Source organism: Syzygium oleosum, unplaced genomic scaffold (assembly GCF_021117445.2).
Source record: "Syzygium oleosum isolate NSW1041296 unplaced genomic scaffold, Sole_v2.1 Sole_v2.01, whole genome shotgun sequence".
In the NCBI taxonomy this organism is placed as follows: Eukaryota; Viridiplantae; Streptophyta; class Magnoliopsida; order Myrtales; family Myrtaceae; genus Syzygium; species Syzygium oleosum.
In genome coordinates, this window is record NW_026607485.1 from 34377366 (window position 1) to 34403524 (window position 26159).

General features: G+C 41.0%; 4 protein-coding genes across 8 annotated transcripts; 2 read left to right on the forward strand and 2 right to left on the reverse strand.

Moving 5' to 3' along the window:
• Positions 1-460: 460 nt before the first annotated feature.
• On the reverse strand, positions 461-5932 carry LOC115679465 (serine carboxypeptidase-like 21). Of its 4 annotated transcripts, XM_030603065.2 has the most exons (15): positions 5136-5919; positions 4803-5040; positions 4536-4684; positions 4103-4179; positions 3826-3948; positions 3569-3671; positions 3442-3479; positions 3256-3357; positions 2979-3059; positions 2654-2896; positions 2490-2555; positions 2276-2397; positions 1472-1585; positions 1178-1223; positions 461-752 (listed from the first exon to the last, which is right to left on the reverse strand). In XM_030603065.2, the coding sequence occupies exons 1-15, from the start codon at positions 5140-5142 to the stop codon at positions 669-671; spliced, it is 1593 nt and encodes a 530-aa protein (XP_030458925.1). In that variant the 5' UTR covers positions 5143-5919; the 3' UTR covers positions 461-668. The 4 variants fall into 4 exon arrangements, with proteins under 4 accessions (XP_030458925.1, XP_056170966.1, XP_056170962.1 ...); XM_056314991.1 differs by lacking the exon at positions 3256-3357 and having other exon boundaries at positions 5136-5931; XM_056314987.1 differs by lacking the exon at positions 1178-1223 and having other exon boundaries at positions 5136-5928.
• Positions 5933-6781: 849 nt separating this feature from the next.
• LOC115679480 (aspartic proteinase 36-like) lies at positions 6782-12169 on the reverse strand. Of its 2 annotated transcripts, XM_056314998.1 has the most exons (10): positions 11518-12164; positions 10472-10601; positions 10125-10372; positions 9802-10026; positions 9333-9495; positions 9164-9237; positions 8884-8974; positions 8543-8618; positions 8008-8079; positions 6782-7124 (listed from the first exon to the last, which is right to left on the reverse strand). In XM_056314998.1, exons 1-10 carry the CDS (start codon positions 11730-11732, stop codon positions 6979-6981), a joined length of 1440 nt encoding a protein of 479 aa, XP_056170973.1. In that variant the 5' UTR covers positions 11733-12164; the 3' UTR covers positions 6782-6978. The 2 variants fall into 2 exon arrangements, with proteins under 2 accessions (XP_056170973.1, XP_056170976.1); XM_056315001.1 differs by lacking the exon at positions 8008-8079 and having other exon boundaries at positions 11518-12169.
• Positions 12170-14123: 1954 nt separating this feature from the next.
• LOC115679496 (thioredoxin F2, chloroplastic-like) lies at positions 14124-17001 on the forward strand. The gene is made up of 3 exons (XM_030603096.2): positions 14124-14544; positions 16532-16631; positions 16747-17001. The coding sequence occupies exons 1-3, from the start codon at positions 14231-14233 to the stop codon at positions 16879-16881; spliced, it is 549 nt and encodes a 182-aa protein (XP_030458956.1). The 5' UTR covers positions 14124-14230; the 3' UTR covers positions 16882-17001.
• A 1966-nt stretch (positions 17002-18967) lies between these two features.
• On the forward strand, positions 18968-26110 carry LOC115681683 (glutamine--fructose-6-phosphate aminotransferase [isomerizing] 1). Its single transcript, XM_030605730.2, has 11 exons — positions 18968-19432; positions 20721-20893; positions 21667-21778; positions 22407-22552; positions 23143-23307; positions 23842-24199; positions 24286-24536; positions 24646-24760; positions 24888-25143; positions 25224-25392; positions 25835-26110. Exons 1-11 carry the CDS (start codon positions 19225-19227, stop codon positions 25916-25918), a joined length of 2037 nt encoding a protein of 678 aa, XP_030461590.1. The 5' UTR covers positions 18968-19224; the 3' UTR covers positions 25919-26110.
• The last annotated feature ends 49 nt before the right edge of the window (positions 26111-26159 follow it).

A 26159-nucleotide genomic window follows, 5' to 3' on the forward strand; every position in this document is an offset into this window, starting at 1 on the left:
TCTTATAGTTCTATTTTCATCTGGAGTCGCCGATTCATCAATCATGTCTGATTTAGTCTGGCCTTCCCTGAGTTCTTTGCTTAAATTGGGTATAGTGCAGATTTTTTCTTCGTGTTTTGGACATAGATTACGAGGGTTTATTACTACAGACCATAAGAGTACATAGAGTTCCAAACGGACTTAGGAAGTTTCTCCCTGCCGGATTGTCATCTGTGCTGTTCAACCTTGAAAAAAAGTTTTGGTCCAACTCAAACGTATGACGAGAGATTTGGTCCATTAAAGCAAGAAAGTTTTCATCAACTTGGAGTTAGACACATCGGAGCTACAATGTTCATGAACTTGAATGCGATGCTCTGAGTACGAGTTCATTACAAGTTTAAAGTTAGGTTCGTGTTTCTTCTATAGACAACAGCCACTGTAGAAGACTTCATTTGGATTTGGCATGTCATTGTGCCTTTAATTCGCAAAGCAATCAGTCGATTTCTCTATTTGCTAGCAATATCTGGTGTCTGATACCATATATCACCCAGATCAAATGTATGAGGATGAAGCATTCACAGATTGCTCACTGTCCCTAAGATTCGTTTCCTTCTCATGGCTTAGAGCATAGAGAAAATGAATGTTGCTATCATAAGAAATCAAGCAATCTAGTAAAAGCCGTCCAGCTACTAGATCGGGTTTCCACCCAGCCAACGAGTATAGAAATCCAGTGCCTCCCTGGGCTTGTATTCTGGAACAGTGTGCCCTGCTCCCTACCCAACCAAATTCAAAATAAGTTAGAAGGTTATGAGCATGGGATGTTGAGATATATATTCTTTGGAAGGAGAGGAATGCGAGGATATATAATGGAGGCACTGCCAGAGCTGATAGAGTCATCAAACGTGTTGCATTTGGAAAGATTTATCTAACCTATTGTTATTGGCAGACTTAGTTTGTGAAACTATATCGCAGTCCTCCCATACTCATTGGTTTTCGACAATGAAAAACTCACTTGTTGAGGACAAAAAAACAGAAAGGAATTCTTATTCCTAAGGATACTAGTGATCCTGTGCAATATGACGTGGGGTTGAAAGTAAACAACTACCACAGTTATAGCAGGTGGAAAGATTTGGTATGATTTTACTGCGTTGCAACAATTGAAGATGGACAAGATTGTTGATGTAGTTCATCGACATACCTTGATGGTGAGGAATGTGAGGTTGTGATCATGTTCTTGTAAGTACCTATAACAAGTCAAGGTCCAGTTTAAATCAGCTATAGTATAGTGGGATTTCATTATTTTAGCGAGTAAAGAGACTCCTGTCAACATTTACTTAGTGCTCGTTACGGGGTTAAGTATGCTGTTTTGGTTTGCTGGGGTATTATTATGTTTTATAAAGCAATAATGCCATCTGCAAAATCTCTCACCTTCATTTATTTCCTTTTCTCTATCATAGATACTAGAATTGAGACATAAAAGTTTGGAAATTACCCGGCTACTTGGTTGGCCGACATCCAGGGCCTCCATTCATCCAATATTTTATAACCGAGGGATTGAGTCCATGCTTGGCTTCCAGTAAATGGCACACACATGTCATGGTCTCCACTGCCAGAGAACAGAATTCTTACTTTTTTCGAGATCTTAAAATTCTTGGTGCCACTCAAGAAACAAAAGAAAAACCGGGAAAAAGGAAAAGAACATAATTTTTACTTTTTTTGGGATCTTCAAATTCTTGGTGCTGCTCAAGAAACAAAAGAAAAACCAGAAAAAAGGAAAGAAGATCGTGTATTGCCTGCTACTTTGGTGACAGAAAAATCACATTCCTCTATCGTGAGTCAACCTGAGGATGAATGGCTATTATGAAGAAGGGAAAATGAACTCTCAAGTCTGTAACTTCTTAAATGACTTAATTATTTAAAATCTTGGCCTGTGGTTCGCATCATGTGCAATCAGAATGCCACTAGTTTGAGATGACTGGGGAAGGCTAGTCAAATAGACACGAACGAAGCTCAACATGGTGGGCCTAGAAAGCAATATAATGCCACGAGTTTGAGATGACAGGAAAAGGCTAGTCAAATAGACAGTCGTGGAGCTCAACATGGTGGGTCTAGAAAATAATGTTGTCCCTGGGATACTGATAGCAAGAGAATCATCCAGAACCATGAGATAAGAAAGAAATGACTGTTTCTCTTAACTTCAAAATATTTCAAATCTGCAACATAGAAGATATCTGAGGGAATAACCCACAAATTAGCTAAGTCCACAAATGATGCCCCTTATGACCTGGCCGATTACCTGAAAATTAATGCGCGATAATTCTGGGTAGTCAGATTCTTGTGGTAAGGTATCATACTTCCAGAGTTCCGACGATACTTTATTCTTCCAGTGCATAGTTCCCACGGACCTGACACATTTACCTGCATTTTCATTCACAAAGGATATAGTTAAAAAAACACTGGTTATAGAATGAATGTGCCAATTCCATATTTCACAGAGCCAGTCAAATTACCAATGCTGCATGAATTGCTTCCCTAACTTGGTCATCATTCAGCCAGGAAGTTGCAACTTCATCATTCTGTAATCAAAATAAAGAACTTGTCATAATAAGCATCAAATAGACACATCTGAACCTCCAGCAAGAAAAAGTAGCTAGCATTTCATTGAGTAGCTTACAACACAGGCAATGTGAAACTTTTCAGCCAGTTGAGGCCATAATGGAACAGTGCCATCTCTAACAGGTAGCCACAGAGGCCAAGCACGACCAAACATCCTCTTCCTCACAGCAAGAGGCCTCTCAGTTACTCCCAACTTCTGGAAGCTTAATGGTAAGATGATGCTCCAATTTGTATCTTGCTTGTTCGCCGGATCATGATAGCATGGTTCGAGGACGTTATATATGTTCAGACTGCTGATTGCCTGAGAAATACCAACCCTTATCAGCAGAGAGTACACCAGTTTGTCCCTAATTGAAAAGAAACTGTCAAGATCGTCATGATACCTTGTTCACTTTACCCAGGCTAGCCAAACAACCCTTACTATCGTTGTAGTAGTAGAGTTCCCCACAATTTGCATAAACTTCCTGCATTAGTCATATAATTTCTGAGAAATGATATTAGACATTTGTAGTGTCAACAGAGAGAATAAATTTGGTTGAATCTGGGGGGAAGATGAAAGAATTAGACACAGATAAAGATCATTTTTTTCATGTTGCTTCCCAAAGAGATCACTTAGAAATTGTCGTGATATCTGGTACAGCCAAAGAAGATTGAACCCACATGAAAGATACCATTTGAAATTAGCCCCATTCCATGCACGAACGGTACAAGGGCAGTGCCATCAAATTTCGCATCTGTTACCCCATTTCCCACCATGTAACCCTGCACAGGATGGAAAAGTCTCAAGAGATGATATCGCCATCCCTATCTAAGTCCTAGCAGAAAGGGGGTCGCTGAATTACTTACCTTGAAATTGATAACTGGTTTAGCACCTTCACTTATACCTGCAGAAGGACCATTTACTAAACCTGAATTTTTTCTTTGATTATATCAAAAAAATAATAGATACATCAGCTAAGCAGGCAATAATTACCCTTTACTACTTCAGCTGCAAGAGTAGGCACATAAACTCCGGCATAAGACTCTCCAGCAATGTAAAATGGGTTATTGATAAACTCTGGGAATAGCTCAAACCACTAGATGCAGCAAAATTAAATTTAATTGGTCAATTAACTCCACCAAACTCAGGTCAGCAACACCAATCAAGTATGTTGAACTCTTTTGGTGTGATGCTAATTTCTTGGGATTATGCACATTAAAATACTTGTGTCTGAGTAAAGACGACACTACCTTCAGTAGGAAAGCATGAGTAGCAGCGGCTGTTTGTAGGTCTCCTGTATCATAATTACTAGAGTTCGTCGAATATGACAGGCCAGCTCCGCAGGGCGAATCCAAGTATACAATGTTTGAAACCTGAGAAAATGAAAAAAATTTGCTTCATAAGGAAATCGAGACTATGCCAGCGGGAAGAAATGGTCATTTAAAACCTAGGCTGCAAAATAATTAGGAAAGCTTCCCTCCTCTTCAAAGGTAAAAAGGACATCACAGTTCAAAAGTAACATAGGACCTTGGACCAGCTGTATGGATTCAAATGCAATGTTGGAAGGGCACTTCTAGTCTTTCCTGCTTTGAAGTTGAATGGCCCTGCGGGTATGGTCAGCTTAATTACCAGCTTAATAGCATAATTCAACTCATACACGAGGACAAAGCAACGATAAAATGTCTTAAAAGACTTGAATCTCATGGGTGTAATTGTGCATAGAATGCGTAGTCATCTGTGCATTTGTAACTATTTAATTCAAAAGTATTCAGACTATATACTGAGATAGACAGTTACTTTACACATGTAAGTCTAATAAGACCTTGCGCTTGTGGAGTTTTAAGAAGTGGAGAAAATCCCTCGCAGGAGAATAACCATTAGTTAGAAGCATGCAGTCCACCTTCAGAGAGCATCTTAAAATGAAAAAATGAAGAGATTAGAAAATGAGAAGCAAGCATACCGTGTTCGTAGACAAAGCCGTCAAAGCTGGAGCATCCAGGCCCCCCATTCAGCCATAACACAATCGGGTCTTCGGCGGAATTTCTTTCCGACACGACCAAGTAGTAGAAAAGATTTCTTCCTGCTGGATTGTCATCAATGTTCACGTACCTGCAAGATCTCAAACAAGATTTGTATTGCTGTTATAAACCCAGAAAAAAGAGAGACTTTTTTACGGTTATTAATTTAGATGACCAAATCTTCTCGCATGATATATCAAAAAACTAACCCGGAGTAGTGGTGTGAAGGAAAAGTGCCAGTGAAGCCGGGTAAAGACGTGACGAGAGACTCTTTTGGAGCTCCTTCAGTAGAAGCAACACTCAAGAGCATGCAAAAAAATAAGTTAACGTAAGAGTGGTACTTCTTCTCCATGGCTTTTGGGAATGCAAACGATCGACGTTGGGAATTGATGACTCTCGCTTGCTCAAAGTACACTAATGTACAAACACAGAGTGATATGGATTCGTCTGAAAAGGACAAAAATTTTGCTTGGATGTTAATAGGTCAAAAAAGGAGGAGAAAAGACGAGAGCAGCATCTTCTTTTTTGGATTGTTGACTGACCAATCATCAGCAGGGACAGTGGCGGACACTGTGAAAGCAGAGAACGTGCGGTGGATGTAATAATTGAGATTTCTCTGGTTCCTTGATTGCTGCTTTGGAAGAACTTTGCTTCTCTCTGTCTGTACGTGGGAAGGTTGTAACACAGACAAAAGAGAGGGAGGCGTTGCAGGAGCAGTCCAGGAGCAGGAGTCAGGAGTCAGGAGTCAGGACACTGATAAGAGAATGACGGGGGCGTGAACTTCAATGTGTAAGAGAGAGAGAGAGGACAGTTGCACTTAATACGTATAGTTTGCTGACACTGATACGAGAATGATGGGGGCGTGAACTTCAATGTGTGTGTGTGTGTGTGTGAGGGAGAGAGAGAGAGGACAGTTGCACTTAATACGTATAGTTTGCTCTGCAATTTTTGGCTTAATTCTTGAATGGTTTGGTGTGTTGTTGAACCGTCGGCCACTTTTCCTACCTCATCCGTGACTTATGGACTCCACTAAAGTAACCGACTGAACAAACAGAGAGGAAAAACACCCAAAAGACTGGGAAGGCCCAAAAAGAAAAACCTTTCCCTTCTGTTGAGACTTGAGGGGTGGATCAAGATTCAGAAGTACTGATGGAATGCCGAGTATCTTAGCACGATCTAGTGACCCTACATGTTCTTATCCTGTTAAAGGTGGATGACCCTGATACTTTCCTCTCGTGTTTCACGAGTGAAAAATGATTGATCTACAGAGCAAACACTTTTGTCGTCGCCGCTGCCGGCTATACCGTATTTTGACTCCGAGGAAACTATTTTGTCTCTCTGTGAGAGGCGGTAGAGTAGAAAAGAAGAAGCCATGGCTGCATTTCTTTTCTAAGTCACAGTTTAACCCCTTCAACTCTGATTGATTTACCATCTTGAAGCCATAGCCAACACTTCAACCATGCTTTCTTTCTTAGTACTCATCACTCCAGGTTGCGTTCAACTGATTCTCATCAGGGCAAATCGCTCCTCTTGCATCTGCATTGATTTTTACTCACTGCTCATGTGAATTTTCGCCTTCCTTGTGCCCCTGTGATTCGCATTCCATTCCCATTGAAAAAACAGGTCAAAGCTTTCAAATGGGTAAAAAAACATTTTCTTCACACTGCCCTCCATTTAAAAGTAAAATTGATATGTGAAAAAAGTAGTTTCTACTTGATTGCCACCTCTTTCTCGAATGGCCATCCAGTCAACACCCAGATAATTCATAATCAGGACCCAGAATCAGAGGATACCCATAGAAATAGTTGGATCCACCCAATTCAATCATCATCTGCTAATTGATGCTTCTCCATACTTCACCTCGATTCATAAACACCTCGATACACAGTTAGTCCAATTGCCTGAGTTGTATTATGACCTTTCATGTCTTCGCTGTGTATAGCAGACTAGAGGTAGATTATAGTATCATGGACACCAATAAAATGGTGGACGTGATATACAGCACCAAATCAACATGATATAGTATACATATGTGTGTGTGCGCGCGCTATATATGTGTGTGTGTGCGCACGCGTACCAGAATAGACTGTCAATGCATTGCGCCAGCTGGCGATATGGTGAAAGAAAGCATTCGTTATAAAGAAAGGTTTTCTTGTCCTACTAAAGCAGTCTAATTGACCAGTTAAGATCACTATAATCAGCAAATTGGTATGCTGTGTAAATGCCTTTAGAAAAGAGAATATTTTACAGAAGAGAGATCCTCGTACAATCCTGAAACAATCGCGAAAAAACTGTTACCCAAGGTAGTAAGGTGTAAAAAAGAATGCGAATGTCTGTAAGCATCTTTGTGTTTTGTTTGGTTGAGACTTTGAACTTGTTAATCTGCTATAGGAGACTGTGCAGCATATATACGAACAATAACAACACCGGGAATACTTGTCCAGTGACAAGAGTGGTACTTGAACTCAAGTCATGCGCACCCACAGAATACACTGCTCCACTATTGTCCTTCACCTTGATGCTCGAAGAACCTGGAATTAGAATGGAAACATTACTGCATATCCAAATATTAGGTGAGTGCTTGTATTGAAGGCTTTAAGATGAATCTGATCTAAATCCTTCTTTTTTTTCTTTATGGAGACAATTTTGGTGGATTTTTTATTAGTTAAAACTTCAGGTATCACAAAGAAGTGCTGGCAGGAACTTATGTAAGTCCAACTTCCCCCTAAGCAACCACCTAAGCAATCTTGTATAAACAATTTTGACTGGATTAAAATTGCACCTTGAGTTACTAGATTTTTCGTTGATTGACTCATGTCATACCATCAGTAAAGTACATGTAATGAAACAAAAGGAAATGACCAAAGTTCTAAAAAACTACGGGATATGTCATTCTGTCACTGCATCACATAAAAATTGCAAAAAGCTATTCGAATTGCCAGTCTAGAAGGACAACAAAGCATCTAGCCAGAGACAAAGACACATCTCAAATTAACATGTGTAAGAAAAAAAAGGACCAGTCACTCCATGCACTAGAAAAAATGGAGGACAATGAATAACTATTTGATCTATGACAAGTTAACCGACAAGACATCAGTTATCCAAGATAAAAGCTTAAGTTATACATAGTGGAAACTTGCATATGAATGTAAATGCCTTGGTTGATATAGTTGATGATTTATGTTGTATTGAGCTCCCTCTTGGTTTTCAGAGCTGTTTTGTGTATGGCTTAGTATTTGGGCTCTTTCATATGGGTTTGCACCCTCTTGGTGCCTATTGTTTTTTTTTTTTTGGTCATATGGGTTTGCACCCTCTTGGTGCCTATTGTTGAACTTTCTAATCTATGAAAATAATGAAATCCTCAATAAAAACACAAGTTCCACCAGCAAACACAATTAAGAGGACAGCACTCACAGTTGTACTCTGTCCATCCAATTGTCTGATTCTCCAGATCATACAAAACCAGTTTATTTGAAAGCACCAAATCTGCATTTAGACACACAGGTAAAGCTCATGTGATCAAATCCTGTCATGACATAGTGTTTTCCAATGAGTGTATGAAAAGAATGATCCCACGTGGAGCAACCTCTCCAAAGTATAGAGAGAGAGAGAGAGAGAGAGAGAGAGAGAGAGAGAGAGAGAGAGAGAGAGAGAGGTGTATTTGTCTGGCTCAGTAACTAGGTAAAAGCTTTTCTAGCTAATGGCAAGAGTTGTTAAATTAAAGGAACTATCATCTAGTTCCTCCTCTTTACCAAAAAGTGGCAAAACCTTTGTGGTGCAGACAGATTGGTCAATATATATGCAAACTCAGTTCATAGAGTGGGCAAGAATCGTAGAAATAAGCCCCATTTTCAAAGCCATATGAACCTAAACAGTGAATCCCGGTGACTGACTAATGCTTTGAAACTACTAGACACATTAAAGGTTTATTAGTAATAATTAGCGGTACCTCCCAGAAGGGTCATGTCCTTTCCATCCTTAGATTGGATCCCGCTGTTCATCCAACCAAAACACCAAGCATCTTCCTGCATATAGGTCATGAAACAAACAACTTCAGAGGTACTCACAATCAATTTATCGGTAATTTCATGGAAGAAAGAAACCAACATTATCTAGTACAATAGCCATTTGATCCTTGTGACATCAACATATGCATCATAAAGTTAGAATATCCTCAACATACAAAGCTTGGGAGGAATCAATAACCAAAGTAGCTCAATTGATATTTCCGTTCTAAACAACTCTAGAGTACAAAGCTAATTGTTAGTGTGCGAAGAATATATTACTTACACGGATCTGGAACAAGTAATCATGAGGATAAACTGTCAAAGTCAGAGAACCGGCAAAATGAAACTTGACCACAGGAAATCCATCGTCAACACTGCAATCACAGAGGAAGATAAGATAAGAAGCATTTCTTATTACTCTACGTCCAATTATGACTTTACAGAATGATAGATTGACAAAAAATGTCTTCAAGCGACAGGAGGGTTGGAACCAAAGGGCTTGAGAAACATATACAGTAAGCAGAATTTCCTCCAAGTATGGAGATAAAATGAAGAGCTGGCACCTTCCAACAAACTGGAAACAAGAGAATTGCGCCTCGACAGTATGTAATTTCAGTCCAGGCTGCTTAGCCATGATCTAATCACACAAAATTAGTAAAATTAGCATGATAAGGAAATGACAAGACAGAAGTTAAGGGGAGGACTAAGTAAGAAAGGTAAAAAATCATATACCGCATTCATAAGTTGCTTATAAACCTCATCTGGAAGATAGGCTAAAGTTGTGCCACTGTCAATTATTGTTCCCTTCCCATCCCCACTGTCAAATACATCTGTTGGAAGTGGTAGAACATAACCACCCACCTCAACTTCCTTCATAATAACATTGTAATGCGGCCTAGAATAGTAATAAGGTACAATTACAAAGAATGCCAGGAGCTGATTAAATGGGGCACAAAAGATCTTGACAGAGATGCATTCTTTGATGAGCAACTGTCAAAGAGATGCATACCTAAACACTTTACAGCCAAAATCTCCAGAGAAACTTTTAAGGGATAAGTCCCACTACAAATTGAATAAGGCAAAAATGTTTTTTATTGAAAACCATTTGCTACATACATTTTACAAATTAAAAACTTCAACCTAATGACAACAGGATAATAACGCCACAACAGATATGAGAAGTAGAAAATGCGTAACATACTGGTTTGGTACCAAAGGAGTAGTGTTGACTTTTGGCTGCGTAACATCTCCAATAGCAAAAATTCCGCCACCATTTATACTATCCAAGCAGTGTGCAAAAATCTTTTTCACCTTTCCTGATGAAGCAAGCTGAGAAAGCATGGATGAATTTGCTTGTCCAAAACCGAGAATCCCGTCTAGAGCTTCAGAGGATGAGCCAAGCTCTCCAGATTGTTTATCCCCACACCTATTAAAGGGAAAAGAAAAATCCATGAACAAAGAGAGCCAGGCCAGAATTGCCATGCTTCACAATAGAAGAAGTGCCGCGTGTAAACTGCCACACACCCAAATATGACACTCCCATTGGTGGATGATGTTTGAAGGTTTCCAGTCACTTGATCTAACTGCACATCATCCTTCACAAAGTATCCAGAGGTGGAGCTTCCATCACCATATACCACATTATACTGGCAAAGCAGATTCGGCCTGCATCCTGGGAGGGGACCGTTGTATGTGGAAGTGCAGAACCCTTCATCGCACGTCACCAGGTTTCCGGTCGACGAGCTCTTAGGATCATAAAGTGAGAGTTCTATCTGTATCAGAATAACCATAATGTATCTGAGCTGAGCGAAAAGGAGCTAAGTTAAATCTGATGACAATAGTTTGGATATTGGGAACAAAAGAAAACATACCCCAAGGTCACTTTTCTTTGGACACTTGTCACAGCCGATACAATTCACCCACAAGATGTCACTTCCTGTATCAACCTGCACATAGTAGTCCTTTGGGGGAGATCCAATCCCAATTTTAGCGAAGTACAGCCTGCAGGAGGCAAGAGGTCACGCAACTTTAAATTGACTATGCCAGACAACTGAAACACTCATTTAGCTCCATGGGAAGGTTATGGCTAGAAATTCAAGTCCTCGTTCCACATTTCATCAAAGACATAAAACCACCATGAGACAAAAGTAAAATTGATATGCTGCTTCCTATTGGAGGAGGGCAAATTGGTCAACTTGAATGAAAATGAGCAGCCAATAAGCCTATATATACCTTAGCACAATTGAAAATAAAATAAACACAGACATCTTTATTTGTGTTTTGTGTTTCAATGACAAACTAATAAGTAGATGGCCTTGAGCATTCCACAGAAAAAAATAGAAGACGGAACAAGGGCAATAAAAATGGAAAGCTACTCTGCAGTCAAAATTAATTGAGGCTCGAGAAGATAACTTGGTTAAACATAGAGTGAAAAACAATAAAAGGAAAAATGGCTTCGAACAGAGTGGCAATTCAATTATGAAGAAGGACCAAAGGAACTAGTGATCTACCAAAAGTGGCTGAAGCAAGAACAGGAGCAGAAATCCAGGTATCAGAATTAGCAGGTAAAATTAAGCACAAGATTAGATTACCCAGCCACTTAGCCATATCTAGCGTTCTTCTTTCCAAATTAAGAAGAAAGAAACTTAATGCCGACAATAATCACCACAAAACACAGCCTTTAAGAGCAGGAGAGAATGCATCAGGAAGAAACCTATCCTAGCAGAAACCCGTACGAAGATTGATAAGCCCGGACAAAAATTTCAGGAGGGTTGGATCCAAACAATGCCAAGAGAAAGGTGCATAGCAGATCAAATGAATTATCAAGAAGCAACCAAAAGGAATACAAAATTGGAGACCTGGGAACCGGACAAGCTCGATGTTTACACAAGAGAGAAGCTGAAAGAAGAGAGCAGACCCAGTTTCAGAAGGATGCCCATTGCCGCCCAGTTGGAGATCGACGTCGGCGAGGAGCCTCCCGTGGCGGCGAGCGTCGTGGGCTCTCATGGCGGTGAGGCTCCTGTCCTCGCGTCCCTTGAACTTGTTATGAACCTGGAACACCACGTTCCCACAAACCACCGCGGTCAAACTCGACACCGTCGCGATGGCCAGCAACAATCTCCCCAGATCCATTTTCCCAAGACGAACACAGTTTGTATGCAGAAAGCACCAACCCACAAAGCAAGAACCGAACTTTTCTCTATTTTTCCCCCCAAAGATTGGTGCTTTCTGCAACTAAAGCATTCGGGTTGGGTTCATGGATGCCTCGGAGGCAGAACCATCCATTCACGAAGAGGCAGAAGGAGAAAGAGAGAGAGAGAGAGAGAGAGAGAGAGGAAGAAAGAGAGCGAGGGGGGAGTTTACAAATGGAAGCGACACCGATGCCGGCGGTGGGGATGGTAATAATGCGAACGAGGGGAAAAGAATAGTAAACAACGTTCGATCTCTCGTCTGTCATGACTTGACCTCTGTGTCTCCTCCAACAAAGTCTGGTTCTTTGGATTATGCTTTGCTTGCTCATGGTCAATACGTCATGCATCTCTCTCTCTCCCTCTCTCCGACCTGGTTGATAGTCAACCTTCCCCCTCGAGTCTTCACATATATTTTCCGTGAAATTTTCGATCTTTACTCACAACGCGTCCACTTTTAACGGAGGTTTCATGACGTGCGAATCCACTCACAAAAAGGGTATAATTATTTATTCATCGCGGTTCGCATGATCACGTAACTTCACGCTATCACTTTTAGGATTACTTCCGTATCGAATGTACTCGTTCGGGGTAAAACTTCGCCAAATCGGGTCGCACTCCACAGCATACACGGGCACAATGAGCCGCTGGCAGGATCCGTACGCCGGCCTTTACGGGGAACTCACGTCGCATTGTGGTATTGACTGTTGACTATTGATAGCTCCCGCGGAATGCTCCTTCGTCAATGTTTAGGCCAACGAATTTGCATTCTTTTATCGTTCTTTCGATGGCCATTCGCTCAAGCGTCAATGGCGAAGTCTGCAGCACTGACGTATAATAACGGAAGCATCTAATAAGGTTCTGCGCGGGGTTTTCATCGTCGGATGATGCACCCTCCTATGGTTTCTCGCCATTGATTGGCTTCCGATGGCTTCTGCGTCCTCTTCCAGCTCTCACAATCCCACCACAACGCAATGCTGCGCAGTGCTTTTCACACATGGTTTGACCTGTTGACTCCTCTCTCTCTCTCTGTCTCTCTGCTTGCATTGTTTCGACCGACAAGCAATCTCGAAATCTAGAATCACTTCGTGGGTTGTTGTCAGTTTAAGAGTCTCGGGTCGCAGCTACATGTTCGGATCGATTCCTCTTAAGTTATGTTAGGACAAGAGAAGAGCAGGATTGAATGTATTCTCGTCTCAATCGATAAATAAGGTTATTTGAAATTCTTAGGATAATGACACCGCTGGTATCTACACCTTTTTTTCTTGCTTCACAATTGAGTATCTAGACTTTCCTTTTCATTCGATCAAGCACTTCAACTTTTCGAACGTGAGATCACCCTTAAAACTGCGAATGAAAAATGCCAACCTAGATATTATTGTTGTTAAATAGGCGTTAGCTATCCACATTTGTATCTAATTCTAGTGTTGCCTCTTGAGATGATATCACGTCAGCAGAAACATATTGAATGGTTAAAATTTTCTGAGTAAGCTCTCTCTCTCTCTCTCTCTCTCTCTCTCTCTCTCTCTCTCTCTCTCTCTCTCTCTCTCTCTCTCTCCCAATACCTGAATGAGTTAATGAGCCATATCATGAATTGTGCTTAATATCTAACAAGTTGGTCACATCAGCAAAATCACATGACATGACAATTTATATACTCATATTGAACCTTATTTGAAAAGTCGAGATACTTAATTGAAGAATTTTATTTAAGGTAATCGATTGTAAAAGGAAAAAAGTTCAGGTACTTACCATACATTTAATAATAAAAATAAAGAATTTTTACCTTAAGTACCTGTTTCTTTTTTGTCGAATTAGGGTCCCGTTAAAAGGCCTGCAAAGATTGCAAAAGTGTGGCCCCGTATATATTTTAGGGCCTCTCTTAACAAGCGCCCTCGGAGTCTTGTTAACAACACTTAATTCAAAATCGATTTAACTTTCAAAGCACCGATTGCGAATAACACGAGGACAATCAACCAAACGCATCGAAAAATTGCAAAATTTCCCCAATCGATCACTTAAACGGTGCCCGAACCTACTCGTTAACAAAATCCTAATCTTATTTTGGGGCCGGAAAATGTGCCACGTGTAATGGGAAATTAATTATTTTTCTTTATATTCAATGCCTGATGCGTGGGCTTTTCTCCGGGAATTCGGGCCCAACTCATCCTCAGCGGCCCCGAAAAAAGCCCAGCTAGCCTCCACCTCTCGTTTCGCGAGTGGGGAAACGCAAGACGGAAATGACAGAAACAGCCCCGGCGCGCGCCCGACAGGTCCACAAGCCGAAGCCCATTCACGTCCTTCCACCAGCCTGCCCAGAAAACGAGATCGCCCGTTGCCACTCATTCCGTTGAAGGCAGAGCAAGTTACCGTGGCTGCTGCTGCTGCTTCTGCTCACTGCTCACTGCCCTGCCTGCGACGACTCTGCTCGCTCGCTCGGACATGGCTCTTCAGCTCTCGCTCTCGGCTCCCTCCCTTCGCTCCCATAACTCGGTGCCTCGCTTTCCGAGCTCCGGCTCCAGCTCCAGCTCCAGCTCCGGCTCGAGATGGTGCCTGTTGGGGTCCAAGAATGCGAACCTGCGAGCTGGCGGCGGCGACGCGGGCCGCGGCAGAAGTGGGGCGGTGGTGAAGTGCAGCGTGGACACGACGGGTGTGTACACGGTGGGGAAGGTGACGGAGGTGGACAAGGACACGTTCTGGCCCATCGTCAACTCTGCCCCCGACAAGACCGTCGTTCTCGACATGTACACCCAGTGGTGCGTGCTTCCTTGCTTTCTGTGTAATGGGGCAACCGTTAGCATCTCTAGGATAGGGAGTTTGGTTGTTGTTACTGTTGTCGGTGACGTTCGTTGAATTATGGGTCGGGCCTCTTGCGGGATGCGATCTTTTCCGTTTCGAGGATAAGAGAGCTGACTTTGGGGCATCTTGGGGGATATTAGAGTGTTTCTGTGACCTGTTCTCCTGCAAAACTATGGAGTTGTGAGATACCCTTGAAAGGGTTCCTTTATTGGATGTTGAGATTGTTGATCCATAGTTGGACTTGGTTGTTGCTGGGTTTTTTCAGAGGTAGGAGTTTCTTCATGGTAACGAGGATTGCCTGTACTAGATGAGGTTCGAAAGCGTTTTCTCTGTTTATGTGTTTTGCTCCTTCCAAGCGGTGAGCTGCTGAACCCATTTGAGACCCGTTGCTTAGGAATGTCCCCAGAATTCACTTGCTCTTTCTAACTTGATCATTTGAAGAAGCAGCTCAGACAAGGAAGTCGGATTGGTAACTGGAAACTTAGGATGGACACCCATAATGGTTTTGCCTTTTCTTGTTTGTTCTTATCTTTAATGCTGTTCGTTTATGTAGATATCACAAGAAGTTCGGATTACAGCCCGACGATCTAGGTAGAATCAGAGCAACATTAAACCAAAAGAGAAACAAATGTGCCAGGTCTCATGAAAGTTGCAACGAGAAATTCTCTTTTAACATATCTTTTTTTGATCGAACTCTTTTAACATATCTGACATGCTGGTTTTCCTGGCCAATTTCTTATATAAACTTGGTAGTGTTTTGTTGCAATCAATTTCAGTGATTTTGCAATTATCAGAGAACGTGTTGGGGCTGAGTTTAATGACTTATCCCTTTCGCTGTATTCATTTGTGTATATCCTATCCGTGTCTCTGCCTCTCATCTGCATTAGTGCGATGTGCAAGTTTATCTGCCTAAGTAAAGAGCTACTTTGTTTTGCATCCATATATCTGAGGCAGCATGCCGTGATATTTGCATGTTCCTTTTCAGTTTCTTTGTTAAAATAGGAGTTTCATATATGTCAAGCACCTCTGTTTCACAAGGCTATGGGTACTTATGGAATTACTATTCTTCATTTTTCTTTTATAAACTTCAACTTAAGTTGTCATGCCTATTACTCAAGTAGTCTATATTCAAAACATCGTTCTCCTTTCAAAATGCCCATAGATTATTATTGTGCTGATTCTACTGAATGTGACCGAATCTATGCACTAGCCATCTGCCCTTATCCTCTCCTTCATTTTGACTGCTTGGATATTGCAAATTCCTTAAAACTCAATAATGAAATATTGCTCATGACAAATCACAAATCAGATCCAACTAACTATCATGGGTTGCTTCCAGTTCCCAATTTATGACCTTTAGACCTTTGCTGTAAGTGTAATAACTTGTAAATTTCTCTAACTTTCAACAACGGTGCCATATATTTTTTACCTCTCCTAACTCTTTGAGAATGTCAGAAAGTTTGTACCGGAGATATCACCTCGAAGCACATTAATAAGGTGCTGCATTGTTAACGTGGCTCCCTAGAATATGTGGCTCATATCTAATTCCATCTCCTCTCTATTTTTCGAAGTAATATCTTAACTCATATGCCACATCCAACCGTATGTAGTCATCAAAGCTTCGGTTTGCTTTCAACTTCTTGTGTGCTGTGTCTTTTGTCTACTGTGTTGCCGCTTGCCAGGCTTCATTTGGCATATTGTCCGTACTTCCAGCATCTAATTAAGTACATGTGAGTGCTTGATAGCATATGCATGTGTCAATGCCTCTGGATGCTGAGTACTCGTACACTTGCTTCTGCTCGTGTACATGTCATTGTGGAGCTAGCCTCACATCTCTCTCCGAGTTATGCAATTCTTATTGAGTTTGGGTGTTAATAAGATTTGAACTTCTCCTCACTTGTCTGATTCTCGATGGTTAATATTTCTCAATCGAGAATTTAATAGGTGTGGTCCTTGCAAAATCATAGCTCCAAAGTTTCAAGAGCTAGCCGAGAAGTATCTTGATGTTGTTTTTCTGAAGCTCGATTGCAACCAAGAAAACAAGGTACATTTCCTGCTACCCCCAAGATGAAGCATCTCTCTGTCTGTCTCTCTCTCTCTCTCTCTCTGAGGTTTCTTTGTTTTTGTTTTTGTCTTTCTGGGAAAAAACTTGAGGGCAGCCATTGGCAAAGGAGCTTGGCATAAGGGTGGTTCCCACATTCAAAATACTGAAGGAAGGCAAGATTGTGAAGGAAGTGACGGGCGCCAAATTCGATGATCTTGTTCTCGCCATCGACACAGTCAGATCCGGCTGAAGAAGGCCCTCTTTTCTACTGTTGATATAGTACCATTGCAACTTGTCGACCTCAAAACGGATGCTCTTCGATTTAATCTTATCGAAAGTGAATATATATAGAATTCAATGTTTGGGATAAGGACGAGAGTGCTGAAAATTCCACTCTTCGCATGGATGTTTTGTGAAATTTTCTTCGTTAACGGCCTTCCCTGTTCCCAATTCCCATGCCTGGAGAGGATCACTTGTTATTTATCTCAACCGAGCAGGCACTGAAGCAAGTTTGCAATCGACATCGCGTTGTGTCGAGACGGATACTTACATCTCGATTGGACTGAGGTACTGTAACAGCCGATGAATATTACTTAGTACTCGAAATGTCTTGTGTATAAGTTCTACTAGGAAAAAAAAAGGAAAAGAAACACTATACAGAAAACTGTCCTAGAACTTCATAACTCAATATGATAGCTTCGCTCTCACGGTAGATTCGTCAAATGGATGGGTCGGGCCGAAAATGATTTGACTCAAATTGATTCATTTAACCCGTTTTGACCTATTTTTATGCAATACAAATATAGTGATCCATACTCGACATAATACCCGACTTGATCCATATTACGAAAACACAAATTTAGGAAAAGTCGTACTTAAACTAAAGTGAGAGCACAGGGTGAGTGAGCGAGAGATTGAATAAAGAAGAGAGAGAGAGTGTGTGAAGAGAGAATCATAAAAGTAAGTTGGGAGTCTCAACTCAAGTAAGAGAAATAGAAATCTTAAGGCCTCGATGAAAGACGAAACTTAATGAAGGAGAATCCAAGTGGAGCGCCACCAGATGAATTAGAATTACCACAAGCCCGAGGCAGCTCCTTCGCAAGCATCCGGCAATGCCATATGCTCGGCCCCGGCGGCCGACAACACTTTTTCGAGCCACGTGGTTTTTCCTTCTTCTTTTTTTTTTGTGTTTTGTTTCTTGGATTTGAAGACATCGAGTGCAAAACCAAGTCTAGGGTCTCAAATTTTCCAAACGCAACCCTTCCCCCCAGCCCCCACGGCAATGATGAAAGGCTTGGAGCATCATGCGTTGGCGACGAGGGTAGTGTCAATGTGTCATGTGGCCCCAAGACAATCCCACCTTCAGATGCAGAACTTCACATGAATTTGGTATGTAACATGTGCTGATTGCATTTTAAATTCCCGCTTGGAGCGTCCGTTGCGTATAACATTAGCCTCCCATGACCGCTCGTCGCATGCGCGCTTAGAATAGTCCCGATATTTCGCAAATATTCAAAGGACGCGGTCATGTTAACACGACCCCCGGTTGTCCTCTTCAAAATGTATGTTGAAGTATTCCACATTATTTGATTATAGGATTTATACATTTCTTATATATGTGTGTATGTAGGGTCTTCTTACACTTATTTGACATGGTATCGGAGTCGGTCCTGCTATTTCGGATCCTCTTTCTTCTGAGAGGGTCAATTGTCCAATCGATGTAAACGTACCGCACGAATGCCAATTCAGTTTCAATCTTTTTTTATTTTACCGACCAAGTCATAAACTTTTGCGCGAAACTATGATGTAGTCCATCAAACCAATTTTCACCCGAAAATCGTTGATGTTATGGTGTGTCACGTAGGACGACCACATCAACAATTTGTGTGGATTATTAGCCCGATACATTGCCAAGATTTAGGATTAAATTAGCAAATTTAAGAAAATTTAGGATCTAACTGACATTCGTATAGTAGGATTAGGAATGATTGGTAATTTTCCGGTCATCTATTATTCCATTTTGTCCAGGAATTTTTTTCATTATTTCCGTGTTTATTATGGGAAAGTTTGAGGGTGAATGTGTAAATTGCGTAACAAGTAATCGAAAGGCCATTTTCAAAGTCGATTCACACGATCCGTTGCTCTCGACGGGGTTATGATACGAGGCTGCTCCCTCCGGGGCCGTTACACGCGCACCGACCAGTCAGGACGCGCCACGGCGGACGTGCTGACGCGCGCGGCAATGACCAGAATGCCCCTCGGGAAGCAAGCCGAAGAAAAGCCCAACGGAAAACGACACGGCTCGTTCTCGTTTTCGTTCCGTCCGAGCGCGAGGTCGTTGGGGTGGCGACGCGAACCGCCCCTCCTCCGGATGAGTCCTCCGCTGACGAGTCGCCGATCGTCATCCATAGATCCTTCGACGAAGACGACGGAGAAGACGAAGCAGAAGAAGAAGAGCGGGTCAAAGGTCAGAAGCGATCTCCATCTCTGACTCCTTCCTCTCTCTCTCTCTCTCTCTCTCTCGGAGAAGCCGGAGCTCGGACGGGCGGGAAGGCGGCGGCGGCGAGGAAGAAGGAGGAGGAGGGGGGGAGAAATGTGCGGCATATTCGCGTACCTGAACTGCAATGTGCGGCGGGAGAGGAGCTACATCCTCCAGGTCCTCTTCAACGGCCTCCGCCGCCTCGAGTACCGCGGCTACGACTCCGCCGGCGTCTCCATCGATTCCTCCTCCGTCTCCCTGCCCCCGCTCGTGTTCCGGCAGGTGGGCAACATCGAGTCCCTCGTCAAATCCGTTTACCAAGGTGCCGTTCCCCTTCCTTCTTGCCTTGTGATCTGACGAAGCTTTTCCTTCTATTATTGATTGATTTGGAGAGAACTTTAAGAATTGGAGATTGATTTCGGAATGATCGATCTTCACATGATTCTTGTGGGAAAAGGTTTCTCCTTTTTTTTCTTTTTCCTATTGTTATGCTTTGCCGATTAAGGTCGTCGCTGCATATGATTTTTATGCGCACCTCGGATACAGTTCATTTCCTCGATCTGGTTTGGTCTCTCTGTTTGTATTTTGGTTAATTCATTTTGTTTGTTGACGCTATTCTGCGACTAGACAAGCGCCTCGTTCAAGAAGCCTGCTGCGTCATTTGTCATTTTGTAACCACCCTTTCAACTAAATTTCAAGCAACCGTCCACATGGTCGGCATGCACTGTTGGAGAGCGTCTTTTGGACTGGAACAGAGGACGCATCCCTTTATCATTCTGCCGTTTCTATTCCATTTGTAGCCCCTGGTATATCGGAAAAGCTCGATAATCCAAAGGGCCGCCTTTTTTCTTCTTTGGCTCCCTGAATTTGGTGAAGTAACGCAGTTACCTGGCTAAAATATGGGAAGCGTTAAGACAATGAAATTGGCCTTTGTTCAATGGACTTTAATCAAGACCAACCTTATTGCTATTGGTCGTGGACATTGGCTAAACTCACTACAAGTTGTTTCAATACCTGAGCTTCTGGGTGGAACTAGATTTTCACTGGGGGGGTGAAAGTTTAACCTTATTGCTAATGATCGCTGGACACAATCTAAACTCATCGAGGGGTAAAAGTCCATCTTTTTCTCCGAGATTCTCGTAGAAATTAATTCAGCAAAAAAAACAAGATGAGAGTATTCTTGTTTCGAGCAGCATTAGGATTTCTTTTTGGACATAGAGGAATGTTAAGCAGCGGTCCACATGTTCACTGTCAAGTTTAAATGCAGTTTTTGGATCGAAGGAAATATTGTTACATAGAGCATGTGTATTCACCTCGAGTCCATTTGTACCTTTTAATCTATCGCGCCTCATATGCAAATTCTAGGGGCTCTACTGGATTAAATGCTGCAGTTTTATATGGGTGCATGCATTACTCAACATCTTTGAACTAGGAACATATTTTTGTGCAGGATTTTTCTCGTTTATTCTGTTAATTGAACCTTCTGTGTGGCTGTTCTACTTTGTTATATTTGTATGATGGATTATTTGACGTCTCCATATCTCAAGTTTTGCTCTTTAATTTTCCTCAACCAAGTTCAAAATACTCACTGTTGATTATGTTTTCATCAGAGGTTGATGCCACGGACTTGAATTTGGAGGAATCTTTTGTTACTCATGCCGGAATAGCACACACACGGTGGGCGACTCATGGAGAGCCTGCTCCTAGGAATAGTCATCCTCAGAGCTCTGGTGCTGGAAATGACTTTCTGGTTGTACACAATGGGGTCGTCACTAATTATGAGGTTGGTTAAGGCTTAACTGGCATCTATTTGGACTATAGTATAATTTTATATATACTTTCAGGTTGCGTTTTACTATATACATCATAAAAGCTTTCTTTCACCTTTGAGGTGAGTTGACTTCAAATTTTCATGTAGGCCAAAAGTACATCCTTGTCATTGATTATTGTAACATTATGACAATGTAATGCTTATATCTCCTGCGGTATCGCAGATCATGTTGTCTGTTTGAATGGTTTTATGCCATAAATCGGTTTATGCATCTTAGAGATATTTAAATTAGACAACCACGCCTTTCTTAGAATGTGAGTGAAGGCATAGCTGCTGACTAGAGCGAGAAGTTGATTGAATCAATAAAGCTTTATTTGATTGATCTAGTAAGGGGTGTTATGAATAGGCCACACGAGGCATTATTAATAATAAACTGAGGCCAAGGCTTATCTTTCTGTCATATTATCATGGACCTTTCATCAAAGTCTTCACAAAGAATATGTTGCTTGAAGTGTGGATCATTAGCAGCAAATATCCTGTGTACCACAAGGAACCTTGCGACAGGTTATGGACCTCATTTTACCCCGATGAGAAGCATTTCAGATACCAAGATGCTTTCCTAATGAAACTATATAATATGCTCCTAATTTATATGTTACTGTGTTTGTGATGAGTCTGTAAAATGTTGTACAATCTCAATGGTATTTCTCTCGGGCTCAAAACTAACAAAGCAATTTTGCCGGTAGATTCTTCTGAGGTTCTTACCTTTTCGTTTACATTTGCAGGTCTTGAAGCAAACACTAATACGACATGGGTTCACATTTGAATCTGATACCGACACTGAAGTGATTCCTAAGCTCGCCAAGTATGTTTTCGATAAATCTAATGAAGAATCAGGTAATAGCTTATATGCAATGAAGATCATCATTGCATTGTGACCTTAATCATGAAATTAAAATAAGATGTTGAAGTTAATCATTTTAATTTTTAGTTTTACAATCTTCCAATTCAAGCTATATTAATTTACCGATTTACAGATGAATCATGTGCAACTATATGAAAGTTGTAGTGTTGGAAATTTGTTCAACTCTTTGTAAACACTAAAGAGTTATCTGATGCATAAAGCATCTTCGACATCTTTCATTGGAAGTATCGTTTATGTATGTCAGGCCCATGTTGCGCCAGTACTTTTCCCAACAAATGTAGGGACTTCAGATCCGAAAACAAATTGTATTGGTGACTCATTTTCTTTCTGTAGGGCCCCAGTAAATGGACACTTAATTCTGCAACAGCATTTTAGCGTATGAATAACATCATTTTGGGAAAAAGTCGATTTTATTTCTCCAATTGTTTGCATGTAGCGAATTAACTGGCAAATAGGACCACCTATGGGATTGTGCTCAACATATATGCGTGTTCCACATAATTTACTTTGTGTCTTGAAGTGTGCCATCATGTTACTTTACACTAGAGAACAATGTTCAGTGACATTTTATTTATGAATGTTATATCATTGGGACTGCAGGTGACATGACTGTCACATTTAGTCAAGTTGTGCTGGAAGTTATGAGGCATCTTGAAGGAGCCTATGCCCTTATTTTTAAAAGCCGGCATTATCCTAATGAATTGATCGCTTGTAAGCGTGGTAGTCCATTGCTTCTTGGTGTCAAAGTAAGTTTCATTTAAAACTTGCGTGATACGGTTGTTGCAAATGAGTTACTTTTGATCACATCTCACGAATTATTTTCTATTTTCAATTGCTTTGTGTCCTTTCAGCTTCACTAAGAGCTATGCTATGTGTGTACTTCTAGAACTGAGTTTATTGATAGTTCAATCAAATGTTTCTTATGATACAATATTTTCTGTGAAATCTTGGATAGCATCCGTTTTGCTTGGTGGAGACAGTACATTGGGTCATAGAGTGCCTTAGAAATGCTAAGTTGGATGCACATTAATTTCCTATTAGAACCGGGAATTGGAATAGCATTGTTACTGTTGTCCACCATGGCACATATTTTTGGTCTTGATACATCAAGTTTGAGAAAAGCATGTGGTTGTCTATGGTGCTGAACTCTTACTTCATTTTTGGGTGTCCATGATGTGTCATCTCTAGCTTAGGCTTAGGAGTTCTCTTTTCGACTGTGTTGTATGCCACCTTGCGTCCATTCCTGTGTATGTCTTACCTATGCATTCTCCTTGTCAAAATTCTTGTTTTGTCTTTTAATTTATTGTAATTGTAACATAATCATTTTTTCGTTCAGGAATTGACAGAAGAATCAAGTAAAGGATCATTATTTCATGATGATAAGTACCCTTCCCAGAATGGTAATCCCAGGGAACTGTTCTTATCGAGTGATGCAAATGCTCTGGTTGAGCACACAAGAAAAGTTTTGGTTATTGAAGATGGTGAAGTTGTTCATCTGAAGGTAATTAAATAGTTGTTTCAAGGAATTTACGGGTATCTTTTGCCTTTATGGCATAGTCTGCCTTTTCCGTCTCTTGATTATATGTTTTATTGATCTACCAAATGAATCTTAGTTGTTAAGATTTTAGGGGTGGGGGGTACTTCAGTTTAACTTGAGTTCTATCTTTTCATCTCAGTATCAATTTGTGAATGTACCACCAGACCGTGTAGCAATATGGTAAAATTTGCTCAACATTACCAATAGTAACCACCTATTTAGTTGTACCGAGAAGCTTTCGGCTCAATGTCGCCAGAATTCTGTGTGGCTTGACTTCTTGCATATAGTTGAATAATAGTATTGTCCCTTTCCATTGGAGGAGCATGTTGCCAACATGTGAGGTGAACTTTGATGCGGAAAGTCCTGCTATGTCACCTCAATCGAGGGCTGATAACTATGATCATTACATTGATCATTTCTTTCCAGAGTATTTTGATATCGTAGTGACTCATGAGAAGACAGATGCTGAATTTATTCTACTAATGCTGGTTGCGTCAGGATGGAGGGGTATCTATCTTGAAGTTTGATGGTGACAAAGGAAAACGTGGTGTACTTTCCAGGCCGGCATCTGTACAGCGTGCACTTTCGGTTCTTGAGATGGAAGTTGAACAAATAAATAAAGGAAGCTACGAACATTATATGCAGAAAGAAATTCATGAACAGCCAGAATCCCTAACAACCACGATGAGGGGCAGACTTATACGTGGAGGCACCTGCAAAGCTAAGACTGTCCTTCTGGGTGGATTGAAGGATCATCTCAAGACAATTAGGAGGAGCCGGAGGATTGTTTTTATTGGTTGTGGTACAAGTTATAATGCTGCTTTAGCTGCAAGGCCCATCTTGGAAGAACTTTCAGGCAAGTAGTGTATGATAGCTTATGCGGGTTGGAGATGTTAATTTATTTTTGCCAACTCTTTTCTTGTTTGCTTGCTTTCAAAACAGGAATTCCTGTGACAATGGAAATTGCAAGTGATCTCTTGGATCGTCAAGGCCCAATTTATAGAGAAGATACAGCCGTTTTTGTTAGTCAGTCTGGTGAAACAGCAGACACCTTACATGCACTGGAATATGCTCTCCAGAATGGTGCATTATGTGTAGGAATTACTAATACTGTTGGCAGTGCAATTGCCAGAAATACACATTGTGGTGTTCATATAAATGCTGGTGCTGAGATAGGCGTGGCCAGCACCAAGGTGAGAGAGTACCTTTTGACATTCTGTTACGGAGACGATCCTCTCTTCTTCATGGTTTTCTTGTCTTTTTTTTTCATGAAATTGATTTACAGATATGCTTTATGAGCAGGCATATACAAGTCAAATAGTTGTTATGGCTATGTTAGCTTTAGCAATTGGAGGGGACGCTATTTCTAACCAAGCAAGAAGAGAAGCAATAATCGATTGTCTTTTTGACCTTCCAAGTATGTGTAACTTCGTATCTCACCGTACCAATTTCTGAACTTCTGAGTTGTATCTCCTTTTTCTGACTAAACTTATTTTGATAAATTTTTTGTATGAAACATTAAATCCCTTGTTAATATCTTGTAGACAAAGTTAGAGAGGTGCTGAAGCTTGACCAGGAAATGAAAGATCTTGCTAAGCTACTAATTGCAGAGCAGTCACTTCTCATGTTTGGAAGAGGATACAATTATGCTACAGCTTTGGAAGGTTCTTTAAAAGTAAAGGAAGTATCATTAATGCACAGTGAAGGAATTCTTGCTGGTGAGATGAAACATGGTCCTCTGGCTCTAGTGGATGAGAGTCTGCCCATTGTAGTGATTGCTACTCACGATGCCTGCTTCAGGTTAGCTTTTGTGGTATAGGTGGAACTCACATCTGTGAAATCTCTATTTGGTCTAATACTGAAGGTGTAAATGTTAACAGCAAGCAACAATCAGTTATCCAGCAACTCCATGCCCGTAAAGGACGCCTGATTGTCATGTGCTCGAGGGGGGATGCTGCAGCTGTGTCTCTTGGTGGAGCATGTAGAGTCATTGAAGTTCCTCAGGTGGAGGACTGTCTTCAGCCTGTAGTAAATATAGTTCCTTTGCAGGTACAGAGTGCTTATAATAATATTTTTATGCTTATCTATCAAGAAAAAATATCTTTATGCTTGCCAAGATGCAACATTTTTTTTCTTTCCTGTTGTACTGAATACGTCATAACTTGCTGAATACAAAGCTATGATGTAGATGAGGTGGAGCTGGAAGGGAGCATGTAGCTTTCTGTTTCCTTTATGCTCTTGGTGTTCGTTTTTACCTTAAGGGTTCTAAAATTCTCTCTGTAATTTGCGGTTTTGTTCTTAAAGAGATTCTTTTTTAAGTCTCAACTAGCACAAACAAAATCAATTTTATCGATTGAGCCTTATCATTATGCTGCTGTTCTAACTATTTTGTTCTTATAAAGTACTTCAACATTCTTTTTAGATAGTCTCTTTTGTTTTAGTAGATTTTACTGATTCGTTGGACATGAGATATATTTTTTCTTTGGTGCAGTTGTTGGCGTATCATCTCACAGTCCTAAGAGGATACAATGTCGACCAGCCTAGGAACCTTGCAAAGAGTGTGACAACTGAGTAAAAGCCCACTGACAGATTTCTTCTGATTGTTTTTACCTGGCAGCAAAATGGATTATGTCACGAGAATGTAAAGTTATCTTTCCAACACAGTTTATGTTCTACTGATCTTAATGATTCACTAGTACTTGCACTTTACTGACAGAGGCCATGGGAGATCTCCATTTGTAATAAATTAGGAAAAATTTTCGTAACCCACCTTTTTGCTCGTCCACGGCTTGTTATGCATTACCTATTAATCTGCC

Bases quoted from the DNA above. Each gene is read 5' to 3' on its own strand.
- LOC115679465 (XM_030603065.2), bottom strand. The intron at 4,180-4,535 runs GTATGCTTGCTT...CCATACCCGCAG, and splicing joins CGGCTTTGTCTACGAACACG to GGCCATTCAACTTCAAAGCA. The intron at 3,480-3,568 runs GTAATTATTGCC...GTCCTTCTGCAG, and splicing joins TGCAGCTGAAGTAGTAAAGG to GTATAAGTGAAGGTGCTAAA.
- LOC115679480 (XM_056314998.1), bottom strand. From the start codon at position 11,732: ATGGATCTGGGGAGATTGTTGCTGGCCATCGCGACGGTGTCGAGTTTG. The intron at 9,238-9,332 runs GTATATGATTTT...TTGTGTGATTAG, and splicing joins ATAAGCAACTTATGAATGCG to ATCATGGCTAAGCAGCCTGG. The intron at 8,619-8,883 runs GTAAGTAATATA...ACCTATATGCAG, and splicing joins ATTACTTGTTCCAGATCCGT to GAAGATGCTTGGTGTTTTGG.
- LOC115679496 (XM_030603096.2), top strand. From the start codon at position 14,231: ATGGCTCTTCAGCTCTCGCTCTCGGCTCCCTCCCTTCGCTCCCATAAC. The intron at 14,545-16,531 runs GTGCGTGCTTCC...AGAATTTAATAG, and splicing joins CTCGACATGTACACCCAGTG to GTGTGGTCCTTGCAAAATCA. The intron at 16,632-16,746 runs GTACATTTCCTG...ACTTGAGGGCAG, and splicing joins ATTGCAACCAAGAAAACAAG to CCATTGGCAAAGGAGCTTGG.
- LOC115681683 (XM_030605730.2), top strand. From the start codon at position 19,225: ATGTGCGGCATATTCGCGTACCTGAACTGCAATGTGCGGCGGGAGAGG. The intron at 21,779-22,406 runs GTAATAGCTTAT...TTGGGACTGCAG, and splicing joins TAAATCTAATGAAGAATCAG to GTGACATGACTGTCACATTT. The intron at 22,553-23,142 runs GTAAGTTTCATT...TTTTTCGTTCAG, and splicing joins CATTGCTTCTTGGTGTCAAA to GAATTGACAGAAGAATCAAG.